At 42.6% G+C, this 16,558-nt stretch overlaps 1 protein-coding gene across 2 annotated transcripts; it reads right to left on the bottom strand.

Annotated features, from left to right (window-relative positions):
• Window positions 1-4,716: 4,716 nt before the first annotated feature.
• On the bottom strand, window positions 4,717-16,346 carry Prdx6 (peroxiredoxin 6). Of its 2 annotated transcripts, none has more exons than XM_008839136.2 (5): window positions 16,145-16,346; window positions 12,128-12,284; window positions 8,838-8,984; window positions 7,393-7,539; window positions 4,717-5,716 (listed from the first exon to the last, which is right to left on the bottom strand). In XM_008839136.2, exons 1-5 carry the CDS (start codon window positions 16,237-16,239, stop codon window positions 5,588-5,590), a joined length of 675 nt encoding a protein of 224 aa, XP_008837358.1. In that variant the 5' UTR covers window positions 16,240-16,346; the 3' UTR covers window positions 4,717-5,587. The 2 variants fall into 2 exon arrangements, with proteins under 2 accessions (XP_008837358.1, XP_029422337.1); XM_029566477.1 differs by lacking the exon at window positions 16,145-16,346 and adding an exon at window positions 15,277-15,427.
• Between the last annotated feature and the right edge of the window lie 212 nt (window positions 16,347-16,558).

Genomic DNA, 16,558 nt, shown 5'->3' on the forward strand with positions numbered 1-16,558 from the left:
GAACTGAGAGCAGCTTGCATGTTTTAGTGCCTTGGCATGCAGGATTTTCTTTGGTTAAAAAGGGCTTCCACCTCAAAGGTCAGTCTTCTTGGGTTCCTGACAGGGGGACCTAATCTAAATTGATCATATAATAATAATAAACCTGTAAAAACAGGCGTACTGTAATTAATCAGAAAAACAATTGGAGAGCTGCTCAGGATGCTGACCAGGGCTGTCCACAGTGATACTTTGGATGTAAATCAGGTGTGCCCACGCAATGTCGACACTGTGCCTTTTGCAGATCTGTGTTGGGTCTCATTCCCAACATGTTTTGTTTCAATTCGGTTTGATGGTACCATTTAACAAATTTCTCTCAGTCTGAGCCTGGCACGGCTCTTTGTGGCTAATGTGTAAAAAGTGGCAGTTTTAAAACTTGCCTTTCTGTGGTCTTTCTCAACAGCACAGTGCTTTTGGCAGAAATAGCTTGTGAGGGGTGCCCTGGACAGGTGGCTTGTGGCAGGAGCCACTTGTGATGAGTCTTGGAGCAGCAGGTAGTTCGTGACAGGAGCTAGAACTCTATTTTGCTCTTTTCCAGGTTCCATGAGTTTACAATAGATGTCAGAAATAAAACAACACACTACAAAACTTACAAAATTAGGTTACTGATATCAGTTATAAATTATTTTTGCCTTGTTTGTCTCACTTTAAATGGTATGTTTGTGTCTCCATGGTTACCTGTTGTCACCTTATTGTTCCATGAATGTGTTTTAGACAACCCATGTTTGTGTTACTCTTAGATATTCTAAAACTAAGGTATGTGTCCTCCCTCTCTTGTCGTTTTGTTTCTTGTATGTTACCTTGGACACCTGCTTGGTACATACGTACCTCTTTTGCTCCACAGGGTCAAGGCACTATAAATTTTGCTCCTGGAAGTTTCCAGTCGCTGCTACCAAACTAACTGTCCTTGTGTTTCCTCTTACCCTCTTTGTTTTCAACTCTACAGCTGATAAATTGTGACATCCCCCCTTATCCTCACTTGGGGGAGAGGGCATGTTTATGTTTTTTTCCACAGAATGCTGACAATACATGTTGGGTACCTGAATGCCTCATCCGCTTTACAACATCTCCAGACTCTATGCCACCTGTGTCATCACTACACCATCCATCATCACATCCTGTGTTCCCAATTTTTTGGATTGGGTTTTTGGACTTTGTTCGTGTTTCTTATGGACTGCTTCCACTGCCTGGCACCCACCGTTTTCTCTCGACTTTGCCTGTGATACTATGATTCTCTCCATGATTCATTAATTGTTCCACATGCTTTGTACACCGTTGTTTTAATCATTTATGTAATGCCCTTCCATGCTGTACACTGTTTGTCCCCTTAGGGTCCTTTTGTTTGCTTAGAGGGGGACTTAGGCTCTGCCTAACCTCAACACAGAGCACAGGTTGGGGTAAAAGTTAACACCTTCATTAAAAGTCAGATTGATGATCTTACAGCAAAGCCAATTCAAATACATTATCTCAGGCTTGCACTTAAAGATCGAGAAGAGCCTTATGAGCCTGAAAGGCCACATGACGACGTGTTTCAGTCGTCCCCTTGAGAGCTGAACCCGGGCAGCCAAAGCTGCTGTCTTAGCCTATGATGGGTATAAGCTTCAGTAGGAATTCTCCAACCTAAGGCAGGTACAGTTCCCTAAGGGATTGTTTTGGCTCATTTTCCTTCTTTTTAAAATATAAAAGAAAGGGGGATCTGTCGGGAGCCGTAGGCCCCTACCCCAGGAAATAGCAAGACCTGATTCCTGGCAAAGCTGTTTTTCAGACACCAAGGCTGGCCTGGTTTGAGATTAACCCGATGACTATACTTGAAAGCCTCTCACAAACATGTTGTTCTAACCTGGGCACTTAACGCTTGAGAGACTCCCTCATTTTCTCATGTAATTGCTAAGAAACTTTGGTATTACTCTGTAATCATACAAGTGTAACCTCTTAATTGATTTATAACTTGCTATATAGAATTGTGGTGTTACTATGGAATTTACTCTGTGATCAATTGGTGTGGTGTTATTGTGATAATCATTCTGTTAATTGAATTGCTCTACTTCAATGGATTTGTCCCTGCCAACTTCCCCCTCTCCTCACTATAAAAACTTTGTGTAGATGTTCATTAAATGAGACTTGATCAGAAAGCCTGTCTTGTCTCCATTCTTCGCATCTCTTGTCCCTTTCCGTCCCCTCTCCTCCCTCCAGATACCCACGTTGACTGTCCTACGGGTCGGGACATATCATGTGGCAGCCCATTTGCTTTTCAGGAGAAGCCTGAAGAGCTTTCTTTGGTGGCTTTGCCTTCAGTTAGGAAGGGACTTCACCCTGGGACGGGTCGGGACATATCATGTGGCAGCCCATTTGCTTTTCAGGAGAAGCCTGAAGAGCTTTCTTTGGTGGCTTTGCCTTCAGTTAGGAAGGGACTTCACCCTGGGCCAGAGCTGTCACACAGCCATGTGCTTACCTTGTCACCCTGAGATGTGCTGGCACCTTACCTTGCTACTCTGATCACAGTCAGGATGTTAATCAGAGGGAAATGGACATTGGGGAGCAATGTTAGCCATGCTGTCACCAACATCTGGATTATTTAAAATGAGGGCTATATGAGCACCAACTGTGTCAGTCTCAGGGGACAGCTGGGGCTCTGCATTTTAATGCACTGCTGAAAATATTCAGTGCACATGGTACCCTGAGGTCAATGTAGGTGGTACAGGAGCACTAGAAAACGTCTTCTTTAGTCTTGTGTAGGAGGCACACGTGTGAAATGACTGGAAGATTGCACTTCATTCTGTGTATATAGGCTACTTTGTGCTGCAGGTGATCAGAAAACACAACTCAAAAAGGCTTAAACACTAAGGAAGTTTATTATTGTCCTGTAAATCAGACAGGTTTTCAGATGGTAGACTTAGAAAAAAATTATCAGACTTTTTCCCTCCCTTTCCCGCCTCTCTACTCTGTTAATCACCTGTTCAGCTTTATTCTTGTTTCCAGTATCCCAGTAATCAGCACTGTACGTTTTCTCATATCCATTAGGATACCACACACACACACACACACACACACACACACACACACACACACAGCTACTAATTACTCTTTACATAAAAGGCTGGCCCGATAATACATTTAAAAATGTGCTTAGGATCACTCCTGCCCCTGGAAATGTCTATGCATTATGGACTCTTTTAGAAAGGGATACTTGTTCAAAGCCTGTCTCTACACTATTTAGTCAGAATCTATTTCAGAATTGTTTGGGTGTATATAATCCCTTTTCCTTGGGCTTTTCTTCAGCATTTTTATACTGACATCATTAGTGTGGGGAGAACAGATACAAACAAAATATCAAAACTTAAGTGCTTGAATGAGCAGTGAGAGGCAACCTTACCAGGGATGGGGAAAATGTGATGGATTTGACTTTGAATTTGCTAATTTAGTGTTCACTGGTCAATAAACATGACTGAAGTTTGAGTTATTAGTGTTGGCCAATGAGATTCTGAACTTCTGCCATAAAAACTGAAGCCAGATAATGCAGGGCAGGGTGTTCACTTGCAACCCCAGCTTCTTGGGAAGCTGTGGCAGGAGGAACAAGTTTGAGGTCAGCCTGGGCTACAAAGCAAGACAATACTGAAAACAAAAGACTTAACAACAAATACACCCAAACGGAAGTTGAAGACAGACTTTCCATGAAAGGGAAAGGCTAAAGTAAGCAAAGAGAAGCAGTGAGGTACCTAATCTCTAGGGAAATGACAGGCAGCAGAGCCAGGGAAGTCAGAAGACAAAAGCCCCCGTAGAAATGATTCTCTTGGTGTAAGGATGCATGACAGACAGCTGTCTATGACAGGAAGTCGGCCTTCCTCAGACCCAGGATCTACCACTGCCTGGTTCTTAGATGTCCCAACATGAAACAGAAATAATGTCCACTGCTTAAGCTGCTTAGTCTATGATCTTTGTCATAATTCAGACTAAGACCATGCCTTTTTTTGTTTTCTGAGACAGGGTGTTCTTGTAGCCACAGCCAGCCTAGAACTCACTATGCAGTCCAAGATGGCCTTGATCTCAGATCTGCCTGCCCTTGCCTCCCGAGTGCTAGGATTAAAGGCCTGGAAGGATACCTCTTTTTAAACCTGACTTAGTAGCACTGTATAGGCCTAAGAGAGACCATTGAGTTCAAAGGAGCAAAACCAAGATATCATTATTCTCAAGGTTCATACTTTTTAAAAGCTTCTTAATTTTGTGTTTGTGTGAGTGTATGCTATGTGTGTGGAATATGTGTTGTGTGTGCCTGAGAAGGCCAGTGGAGGGTTTCAGATCTCCTGGAGCTGGAGTTACAAGCAGCTGTGAGTCATCCAATGTCGATTCTGGGAACTGAACCCAAGTCCTCTACAAGAGCAGCCAGTGCTTTTAACTGTGGAGCTATCCCTCCGGCCCCAAGGTCCATATTTTCGCAGGCCAGCCAGCCATATCATTAAGACATTAGGTTAAGAGGTTGTAATCTGTCATGTTATTGCACTCTAGGATCCAAGCAGAAAAAAAAAGGAACAAAATGATCCAAGATGTCTGGAAAGCCTGTTCTTCCGTGGCTCCTCTGTTTCATATTAGCTTTCATCTATCTGTCCTTAGAGAAGCCTGCTTCCACACTTTAGGGCGTGAGTCTAATCTAGTACTTCAAGATGTGACAACACAATTCTATGATCCGGTTTCAACAGAGGATTTTATTTGTTGATCTGCAAAAAGCAAAGTTCAGAAAATGGCAGCCTATTGCTCGGACAGTTCAGTAATAAAATGTTCTCTATCGCCTCTCCTCTTTTCACAAGGTGTGTTCACAGGCACACATCATCAGAGAACAGACTGACATAGGGAAATGCCATGAGGTACATGCACCGCCTTGCTCACACCTTTGGATACATCTCCTTCTTCAGCAGGCAAAAGAAGCCTTTCACAGTCCCCATTTGACAGAAACTTACCACCCATTTTTTACAGCAAAATAGTTAAAGAACTCTCCTGCTGTCCTTACTTCAGCTATCTACTAAAAAAGCACAGAATTGAAAAGTTTTCTCCCCAAATGATTAAAAACACCAAGTATTAAAGAATACATGTTACTCTAAATTCCTGGGTTGTAGTCTTTAAGAGAAATTTAATTTCAAGTTCTACTGTTCACCAAAATGGGTAGCAGAAGATTCAATTTGGACAGCTATGAAAATTGATGACAGAGCAAATTAAGATTCCTTAACTATCATCTGATACTACCTTGTTGATGACAAACCCTGCAGAGACCCAATGAGATTTGACTCTCAAATAGAGAATCTATTTCAAAGAGAGTTAGTCACTAGGGTGCTGAGGACAGGAGAGAATGCTGGTGAAGGCACAGGCTAAAGAATCCCAAGAGATTTTGGTGCCATTTCCGTTTAATGAGCCAGTAGTAGTATAGTGACCCTACGACCCTGGCTGTCATCACACCAGGATGTTTCTATGGAACTACTGCAAGGAAACATGACTAGCAGCTGATATCCTTAGGTTCACAGTGCTGAGTGAGCAGCTGCAGCCCCAACTACCGCACACAGACTTAAGGCTGGGGAGTATAGCGAAGGTATTTTTTGCCAGATGGGAGCTCTTTAGTGAAGACTCCTTTAGGGAAGAGTTGTTTGGCTTCCTCTTCAGGGATGGTTGGAACGACCATCACACTATCTCCATCCTATTGGAAAACATTGAGAACGGTCAAGTTCAATCTTACAGTTATGTTTAAAAGGTCTTTAAGAATAACTACAGAAAAGTAGTGGAGGTGCTAATGAGAATTAGATCCTCTTTACTCTCTCCTCTTTGAGGGACTTAGTTACACAAACTGATTTTTGATGTGTTTGCTAATAAAGTATTTCTTCATCTTAACTAGAAATGGTCCTGTTTTAAACCCAGCGATGGCTGGCCATCACATCTTAAAGTTCAATTCTAAATCTGTCCTTATAGGATTTATGCTGGCTAGCCTCCTCTCTTTTCCCTCATCCGACTTCCTGAAAACTTAAATGATTTGCCTGTCAGAAATAAACAACAAAACTTGGTATTCAGGTTAGCATACTTAAAAGCACGAAGCAACACTAAGATACTCCTGGTATATTATCTTGTCCTATTTATTCACAGAAGTCTTTATGAACGTGGTGGTGCATGCCTATAATCCTAGCACTCAGAAGTCCGAAGCAGGAGTAAGAGTTCAAAGCCAGCCTAGGCTAAATACTAAGAGCCTATCTCAAAAAAACAAAGCGGGGCAGGGTGTGTGTGTGTGTTGGAGAGATGGCTCAGTGGTTAAGAGCACTGGCTGCTCTTGCAGAGGACCCAGTTTTGGTTCCCAGCACCCACAGAGCAGGTAACAATCAACCTTAACTCCAGCTCCAGGGGATCTGGCACCCTCTTCTGGCCTCTTTGGGCACTGCATGACATGGGTGCATCTATGTACATGCAGGAGAAACACTCATACACATTAAATAAAAATAAATAAAAACTGCTGAGCCTAGTGGTGGACACCTTCAAACCCAGCACTCGGGAGGCAGAGGCAGGCAGATCTTTGTGAGTTCAAGGCCAGCCTGGTCTACATAGTGAGTTCCAGGCCAGTGGGGGCTATAGGAAGACCCTGTTTCAAAAGGACCAAAATAAATAAATAAAAATTTAAAAAAAGAAAAAAGAAAGGGACTAGGGCTGTATCTCAGTAGAGTGCATGCCTACTACCATGCACAAAGTCCTGGGTTCAGTCTCCCGCACCTCATAAAACCAGCAGACTGAAATCCTACCACTTGAGAGTAGGGGCAGAAGAATCAAAGGTTCAAAGTCATTCTTGGCTACATGGTGAATCTGAGGCCAGCCTGGTTTACATGAGACTCTGTCTTAAAATACATAGTTTCTGAACAAATTTCAAAGACTTCTACATATGTTTATAAGGCTGAAGCTTAGGAGAAATGATTGAATATTAATATACCAACAGTTTCAAAGCCATCATATAAGTGAAGCTGTCAGTCAAGTTTTGCTTACTTCCTGGTTTTTTAGACGGGACCTTGCTATGTAGCCCAAGTTGAGTTTGAACTTGTGATTCTCTGGCCTCTGCCTCTGGAGTGCTGGGACCACAGGCAGGCTCCACCATGCCCATCTCCAACAAGGTTTTGCTGTATTTTGCTTATTAGGCAATACTATGGTTAGTTTTTTTAAACTTTATACTAAGAGTTTGTGTTTTATATACACAATGTCAATGATCTCTTGGCCAATTTGAAACTCAGCTATGAGGACAACTCCTCCTGATATACTGGGACAATGGAAATAGGGTCCTAGGAAACCCAGATTCTGAAAGCAGCCATTTAGAGACTTTGGGCTTTCCAGGCATCTAAGTACCTTCCAATCCACTGGGGTGGCCACCTTTTTTTCTGCTGTCAGCTGCAGAGACTTAATTACTCTGAGAATCTCATCAAAGTTCCTGCCAGTGGTAGCTGGGTAGAGGATAGACAGCTTCAGTTTCTTATCAGGACCAAAAACAAACACCTGCAGAAGACACACAGACATGCACAGGAGTTCTTCAGTGTTTCTGATAGTAAAGCAGCTGTCCAGCATTTGGGTTCATAACCAGCTGAGTTCTTCAGTGTTTCTGATAGTAAAGCAGCTGTCCAGCATTTGGGTTCATAACCAGCTGCCTCACTTCCCTATATTTCAAAGAAATTAGGAAACAGAAATGGTAAAGGAAAATGAGTTTAATTATAGTTTGGCCAAACAAGGGAGAGAAAAACTCCTAGTTACTTACCACCTTTCCTATAACAATTAAAAAAAATTATGTATGGGAGGGGAGGGGTTGCACACATACATCATGGCTTGCTTGTGGAGGTGAGAGGACAACTTGTAGGAGTCAGTTCTCTACTGTGTGCATTTTGTGGATGGAATTCAGCAGCAAGGGTCCTTACCTGCTGGGCCATCTTACAGGCCTCAGTGTTACAATGTTACAGAAAAGATGAAACAAAGCCATAAGATACACATGTTGATTTATTGTGAGGTCAGCTGTGTAACTGGGGTGATCTCTTCCTCAGGAAGAGATTTCTTCTTTTGGTGCTAAGGCTTTAGCCTTTCCTTCCCCAACATGGGATTCCTGGGTGACTTTAATTCTTTGGGGTTTATGGTTTTAGAGTTCCTATTTCAAAGCCACCTAGAAAACTCTGCAGTTGTTAACAGTGTTTGAAGATGTAAAGACAAAACTGGAAATCAAACAGCAGGAGGAGATAAACAAACTGGATCAGGGTGCCTGGGACACAGATTACTTTCCATGTTATCTTCAAAACTAACAGGTTTTTGCTGTCACAGCAAGGAAAAATTACAATGCAAATTTCTTAGGAATAGAGTCCCCAGGTAGGTACTAGGTAAACTAAGGATGATAATCATGAAAGTATTATTAATGTGAGTTGATAATGGACATGAAATAGTTGCGCATTTATGGAGATGAGGGATAGTTTGTTCCTCAGTGAGTAAAGGACGGAACACGTAAGTTCAGAATTGTCTTGTAAAGGACAGCTGATAGGAGATGCACAGAAAAGATTTAACTTTAGATAACATTTTAGGATGAACTACTTATATCAGTGTAGATATTCAACAGCTATGAATGAAACAGTTTGAAAATTTAGCTGAGTATTTCAGCTACACTGCATCAACATTATAGATAATCAAGGACATAGTCACTGGCATATAGCTATTTCATAACTGTAGATGATATAGAACTTTATTCCCTTGAGTTGCTCAAACATTCACATGGATAGGCTGACTGCTCGTGCTGAGTGTTAAGTGGACTGTTGACTCACCACACGGGCTGTCACGGGCATGCCCTTCTCGTCCTTCTCTGCTGGGTCCAACATGCCCAACTGGATGGCAAGGTCCCTGTTCTTATCATCGATGATGGGAAATGGCAACTTCTCTGTGGGCTCATCACCATTGTAAGCATTGATATCCTACAATGGAGGAGAAAGGGGAAAGAGAATTTTAAACCTCTGCATTTCATTAATTAATAGTTATCACTTTGCAACACAAAGAGCTGTCATTGTAATAATATTCTCTGAGAAATTTTAATAATGAGATGAACAGACAGTTCTCACCCCAATTATTCACTGACAGGAGTATCAGCAGAGTACAGCACTCACAGACCAAAGCCCTTTTCGCACCCAACTTTCTTAAATTAACAGGATTGCTGAGTGATGAAGGGCTTCAAGAAAGGGGTAGAACTTCTGCCTGAGCCTTTGAAAGATGGGCAAGATTTTTCACTTGGAAAAGAAAGGCATTCTTGGGGGGTGGGGGTGCGTGTGCTATTTTAAGGAGACATATAGGCAAGTGTATGAGTAACCACTGTAGGAAAGTGAGGGAGTTAACTGGGTGATTTTAGGAAGAATTGGGAAAGTGGACTTAGAAAAGGGTGTATTATTCCTATGAAGCCATTAAAGTAAAAGAAGATGTTGAATGCTTCAGCAGATTTCAAACCCTTTTATATTTCTTCACAAAGATGAGAAAAAGTGACATCAATGGATAACAACAGATTTTATCATATTCCTCAATTTTATTATCTAAACTTTCCTCCTGTTTTCTGTCACTGGCTGCCTATCAACTCATCACAACTAAATAATAACCAATATGGTTTCATGCCAGGCAAATCTTGAGTTGGACACAATCAGTTATACGTCAAAGCTGGTTACTGCTTCTGGTAGTTTGGATTTGTTTCCTATTTAAGACAATCACTATTTTGAAAACTTCTAAGGCAGATACATGAACCTGGGTATGCGCCTATACTTTAAAGGTATTAATGTGATGGATTCTAAACTCTTCTTCTGGCAACTCGTGTTTTAATATTAATACAGATTAATTCTCTACCCAGTGACTTACTTAATAAGCAGCACATAACACTCAAGGACACCAAAGAACCACATTATTTTGATATTTTATCCCAAATCAGGACAAATTCACTCTTTTACCATCTAGCATGGAAAAGAACATTGGTCTGAGGCTCAAATCATACTGACACCCCTTTCTAATTGGGTAATCTTGAGTAAGTCACTCTCATACTTTCACAAAAATGGGGATCATATAGCTATACCTTAAAGGGTTTTTGCCAACATCTAATGAGAAACTATCTGTGAAAAGCTGTGGAAATGCTGGTTACTATTCACTTCCAGGGTGTGCAGAATGAAAAAAATCCAACTCAAGAGAGACATTCAGGATTAACTGGTCTGAAACAGCCATGGTGAGTAGCCTCTCCATTTCACACACTGGCATGCCATCTTTTATTCAGTTGCATGTGACTGACAGTGCCTAGCACTTGCACACAAAAGGTAGTTACTTAGTAGTAGATTGTAGCCGAGTCTGTATTTTCATGTTTAGTTTACATTACCAAATTTATTATCTAATTAAATGCTTCGGTTGGAAGCAGACAAATTAATTAATTAATTAATTAATTAATTCAACAAATACTGTCTGTCTACACTGAGCACTGTTGTAGAAATGAACTGGAGTCTACCTCTGCTGGTCTACTCTCCAACTGGAAGAAACTGACTAAATAAGCAATATGCAGAGACAAGGGCTAAGTAGGACATGGGGAGTATGATAGGGTGTTAGATGTACCACACAGAAGGATGGACATAGTCTACAGAGTGTCAATTAGTGTATGCAGAAACCAGACATGTGGTGAAAAACCAAGGGACATTAAGAATAGCTCCTGCAGTTTTGGCCTATACTGTCATAAGCTGCGATGAGTAAGACTCTGGGATGAAGAATAAGGTTCAATTTTTCATAAGACATGCTAGATTCAAGATGTCTGCATATCCCAAGGGAGATACTGAGTAGGCAGGGTTTTACCAACTGGAGGCTAGAGAGCTTTGATGTAGAGAGGGAATCTGAGAAGCATAGCACGTGGCTGTTATTTGTAGATGTGAGTAGAAAAGCTCACCAAGATGAAGAGTACAGATGGTAAAGAGAAGCGGTCTATGAGATAAGCGTAGGACTTCAGCACAAACTAGGAACTGGGAGATGATGAAAAGTAAATCTTAGCCCGGCAGCTGGAGAACAGAAGCAGTATTTAAGAGTGATCAGTTAGGCCTAATGTTGCTGGTAAACCAAAAAAGGTGACTGAGAAGCCATCACTGGATATAGCAATGCAGAGATCACTACCAAGTTGAAGTCAGATTTTCAGTTAACCAGTGAACTCTGACCCTAAGGTCTGTATACACCTTTATCTCAGAAACCAAGTTATACTCTATGTAATTAAGATATAACTTCAGAATCAAAGCACATGCCAATTGATAACTTCTGATACAGAGGGGGGAAAGTGGTGTTTTTCTCCCCCTATTCTCCTGCCAAACAATCAACACAAAGACTTCAGTCACCTTTTTAGTTATCAAGAAGTGTATGGACATTTCTCCTTTCCAACAACTAACCGGTTCTATAACATATACCAGTGAGTGTCCTCCATTTAACTCAATTTGGACACTGTCTACCTGGAGGATAGCATTAACTCACAAGGTTACCCCAAATTCTGATAACAATCACAAGCCCCAGGTTGTGCTTTTGACTAATGGGCTATAAATTTGAGGTCCTATGATCCTCTCTTTGGGACTTATTAATGTGTTTGCTAGAGGAGCTCACAGAATTCAGGGAAATGAATTTTATAAAGGACATAGATGAACAGATGTGCAGACTACAGTAAGGAACTTCCCTGTCCGCCTCCAAGTACACCACTCTCCGGGAAATCTATGTGTTTAGCTATCTAAAAGGTCACGGAGCTCAACCTTTTTGTATTCTCATGGAAACTTCATTACATAGGCATGACTGGTTAAATCATCAGTCACTGATGCTCAGTTCAACTTTCAGCCTCTTTTCCCCATGTATTGGATAGGGATTAAAGTCCCAACTCTCTAATCTTGCCTGGCTTTATTCAAAGACCAGCCCCTCAAACCAAAGCTATGTAGGGGGCTGCAGGCCACCAGTCAAATATTAGTATATATTAAAAAAAAAAATCACTATTCCTAGGAAGATATTAAGTCCATTAGGCATTGTATGGGAGGCAGCAGAAAGGATACATACATTTATTTCACACATCACAGAACTGTACCTTGCTCCAGGCAAGATGGTCCTCAACACTGTCTATTGAAAGGGCAATCAATTTAACATTCCTCTTGGCAAACTCTGGTGCCAGCTTTGCCGCTCTGCCAAGCTCTGTGGTACACACTGGTGTAAAGTCCCGTGGGTGAGAGAAGAGAATGCCCCATCTGGAATGAAGAAGATCACAACTGAATGAACTGTTATCAGCATCATGAAGAAAGGATACAATGTCTGCATTCAAAATAGGCTTGCTTTCTTAAAATGTCTGCTTAATGAAGACTTTTAAACTCTTCAGTTGAGAAATACTTTCCAACCTTGCCTCCAGAGAAGCCAAAGTTGACAGTTCAGTGTAATCAAATGCATAAAATTCATTATGATGTTTCAAAAACACTTATTTTAGGGTGTTGCATACCTTAAAGCTATGGAAACACCTGACTCCTTTTCAGCCAAATAAAATTTGTGTAACTTAAGCCAAGTACTCTATTGAAATACTTTTTACTCTTTCCTTCATTTTTTATTTTATTTTTCTTTTGTGTACATGAGTATTTTGCCCATAATGGGTATTATTTTTATTGTATGTGTATGAGTGTTTTCCCTGCCTGTGTCATGCAAGGCCCATGGAGGCAAGAAGAGGGTACTGAATCCCCTGGAACTGGAGCTATGGAAAGCTGTTAGTCATCATGTAGGAACTGAACCTGGGTCCTCTGCAAGAGGCCAGTGCTCTTAACCACTGAGCCATCTCTCCAGTTTAGCAGAGGAAGGCAGCCTCAATTTAATGGCTTTTGAAGGAAAGTGACCTTTCTTCATTTTTTTCCCCCCTAGCATAGACCTTGATATTCAGCTGCTACTATGCCCCAAATCCAAACAGATGGCTGACTGCAATAATAAACAGATTATATAACCTGAACCAGAGAGGCTTCTATCTTCTATTTAGAAGTAAAATTTAGACTGACCCTTGGCTTCACTGATCTAACCTGCTAAACAAGGCATTAGTATTTGCACTGTGACAAAATAACAGCATTTTACCAGTTTTATCTATCATGTCTTCAACTGTAATTTTTTTCTTCCTGTTTCAGACCAAGTAGGGAGAAAACAGTCATGCTACAATACAGATTTCTACAACTACAAGGAATTACTACCAAGTTATCCTTGTCTAAGGTTAAACATGTATAGATTTTGAAGATGGCTCAAACTGAGTTAACAAGAAACTTTGCAGCATCATTTCCTTCTCCTTGGCAACAGAAACTATTCTTTCAAGTGAAAAGGAAAACTTAACACTCAGTTCTCTTCACTCCCACTGATTTAAGTCATGCAGGGGCAACGTCTTAGTCTAGCAGATTACTCAATCTGGCCTAGATGCTTAGTGCTTGGCAGTTTTCCCTGAGCACAGAAAACAAAGCAGACAAGACTACTTTGCCTTCCCACCTACACCTGCCACTCAGCTCCCAGAACAAGACCTTCTTATAAAAAGCGTGGAAGGCCCTATGATAAGACTGAAAACAGATAATACTTCTGAAGTGTGTGGTATGTTTAGTTTCTTATAAAGTGCATATCTCAAAATTTAAACTAGCTGTGACATTTAGGCCTTAGATTCTATGGAAAAGGACTAGGCATAGGTCAGGTAAGAAAGACAAGAGAAAGGCTTGAGAAGTTGCAGAAACAAACAGAACAGGGCATTTCTTTATGTCAGTCAAGATGGTGATGAATTACAGGTCTTTTTCTATTGTGAGGCAAGTGTTTTGCTGAGTCATGCTGGAGAACTGGTTTGAAACCACTTCATAAGCTCCCCTCCTTCAGAAGCCAAGCTCCAGTTTACCAGAAGGCTATTCCAAGAGTTCTCACCCTGGCCTGCCTTCCCTACTCTTAAGAGTAATTCAAAACATTAACCCATTTCCTTCCTCATTTTCAAAAGACAAAAATGGTTTCCTCCTAAGAAAATGGTGTCTCCGACTACCACCAGAAAACCTCTGCTAAAGGTGCTTTATTTGGTGATGATGTACTACAAAGAAACTGCCTCTACCACAGAGACAGTATAAAGTTACATAAACTCATCACATGCAGCACCCAAACTGTTTATTTCCAATTGTCAGGGGTAGGGCAGATACCCATAATGCTTGAAGTTCATTTTTTCTCCAAATGATATTTGGGTTTGTAATTGACAAGTCTGCTTATATATAGAATGCAGTTTGGAAAAACCAGCAGAGTCTATATATTATAATGATACATAGGAAGGCAACTTTCTCCAGTAGGGCAGGTAGTATCATGCCTGACCCTAAGCAGACTTATACCTTGTTTATAGAGCTATAGATTTTTTTTTTTTAAACCTTCCTACTGGTAGCTTTTTCAGAAGAAGTCTCCTTTATTTATTTACTGAGTTTTTATTTTGAGACAGGGTCTCATTACCTTGGCTGGCCTTGAACTTACTCTGAAACGCAGACAGGCCCTGAACTTAGGATCCTCCTGCCTCAGCCTCCTAAGTGCTTGGAATAACAGGCCTACATCACCAGACTCAGCTAATAGGTCAACACTTTTAATCAAATCTAAATAGAACCAGGTCAATAAATTACAAAGACCCTCCCACCCCCAGGTATGGTTTGCTTAAGTAGCATTTATAATTGTTATAAAAGTAAGAACCTTTACTGTAAATGTAAAGGTTAATATTTATCTCTAATTTGTACAAGTGAAGAATTCAGGCAAGGTTTCACTTTTCATAGAGCTGAGAGCTGTATATAGAAAGAAATGGGAAGGAACACTGTATAAACCTATGCAGTTTTGGAGAACTACTTAACAGCTAGTTTCTGAGTATGAGATTGGCCTTAATGCCTATTTTTAGTCTTCCTGCCTACAAGGTGTGAAAGTGCCACTTGCTACTCTTTTTCTAGCCTCTCTTTCACAAAGCTCTATTTTTCTTTAGTCAGCAGTTGGAAAATGGATGTGTAAGAATCTCTTCTTGATTATCTAATACTGCCCTGCCCAATCACTGATCACTTTCATAAGCCGTTGGGTCTCTCTACAAACATATGCCTGGTTACTGGACACAAACTCAAGAGTTCAACTGTCCAGCCTGGAGGCGGCACAGTTTAATTGGTGCCAACCAAACTCCAGAACTGTAATGGAATCGGCCAGGTCTGCAGTGCTGACTGAAACTAATCAACTTACAGTTTATGCATTCAGAAGCTGAGACACTAAGATCACTTCGTTTACTTCTGGTCATGATCACCAATGTGGCTATCAGCAGCAAGGCCATGCACTGGACAAGATGGAGGGGGGAGGGTCCACTGCGAAACAAAAGAGTCTCAAAGCAAGGAGGTACACGTGTCCCGGGCTGAGAACTGCCTAGGACAAAGATAGGTCATAGCCGCTCAACAACCCTTCCCTTAAACTGTTGCAAGCTCTGGAATGAAGGGCACAACTACACAGAATGTTCTTGTTCGCTTCAAAAGTTGTTATACAAAAATCTGAGCCACTGAAGGAAGCTCTAGACAAAAAGTCTTCTGGCTACTTCTCACTTGGCAGCTGGTGGTTTTTTACATTTTGTGTCCAGAAGTCTGCAAATACCACTCCCGGAAGCAAGCAAACCTCAGGTAACAAACGCTGGGCCGGTCCCCCTAACTAGTGACTGTCTTCTGACTTTGGTCTCAGGCATCCACCTTCCCCAGGGTGCAAAGTCCAGAACTTCGGGGAGGGAGGGCAGTGCGAACCCGGGACGTCCCGGGAAGTGACAGCTAACACCGCACGGCCCCGCCCCACCACTCTAAGGCCTCCGCCGGACCTCTCCCTCACGCCAGCCCCGCCATGGCCAGGGCCGGGAAGGGATCGGGTGACCTGCGCAGGGCGGGCCGGAGGTCGCGGGTCCCCAGCAACGCTTGGCGATGCCCGGGCGGCCCCAGCTTCAGGCAAGTGCGGGAACCGGTTGAGAGGAGGAGCCGGCGGCGCCGGGGCCGAGCCCCAGCAGCGCGGAAAGGAGAACCAGGGCAGACGCCGCCCAGTCTCCGCCGCCAGGCAGCGCGACGCGGCGGCCACTTACGAGTCTCCCAGAAAGTCGTGGAAGCGGATGGGGCCGACGGTGGTATAGGCCTCGAAGTTGGGGGCTATGTCCCCGAGAAGCAGCCCACCCGGCATGGCGGCAGCGGTGACGCGCGGGACCAGGAGGCGCAGCCGTAGTAGCTAGCAGCAGTCGGGGGCTAGCGCAGTGAAACCTACACGAGAGCTCACCGGAGTGGGCGGCCCGGGGGCGGGGCTTGTTGGCAGTGGGCGGTGCTTGTTGAGGAGCCGCGCCCCCACTTGGGGATCATGCCAGCGCTGCGTGGAGCCGAACTGAGGAAAGTGGTTCCCAGAGGTCTGACCATGCAGGGCGGGATTTAGGGGCGAAAGGAAGCCGTGTGCAGTAGAAGGGGAGCTTAAAGCCGAGAATCGTGGGGCCTAGCAGGCTCTGGCGCCT

The sequence above is a fragment of the Nannospalax galili genome, unplaced genomic scaffold (assembly GCF_000622305.1).
Source record: "Nannospalax galili isolate Female #2095 unplaced genomic scaffold, S.galili_v1.0 scaffold2399, whole genome shotgun sequence".
Taxonomy (NCBI): domain Eukaryota; kingdom Metazoa; phylum Chordata; class Mammalia; order Rodentia; family Spalacidae; genus Nannospalax; species Nannospalax galili.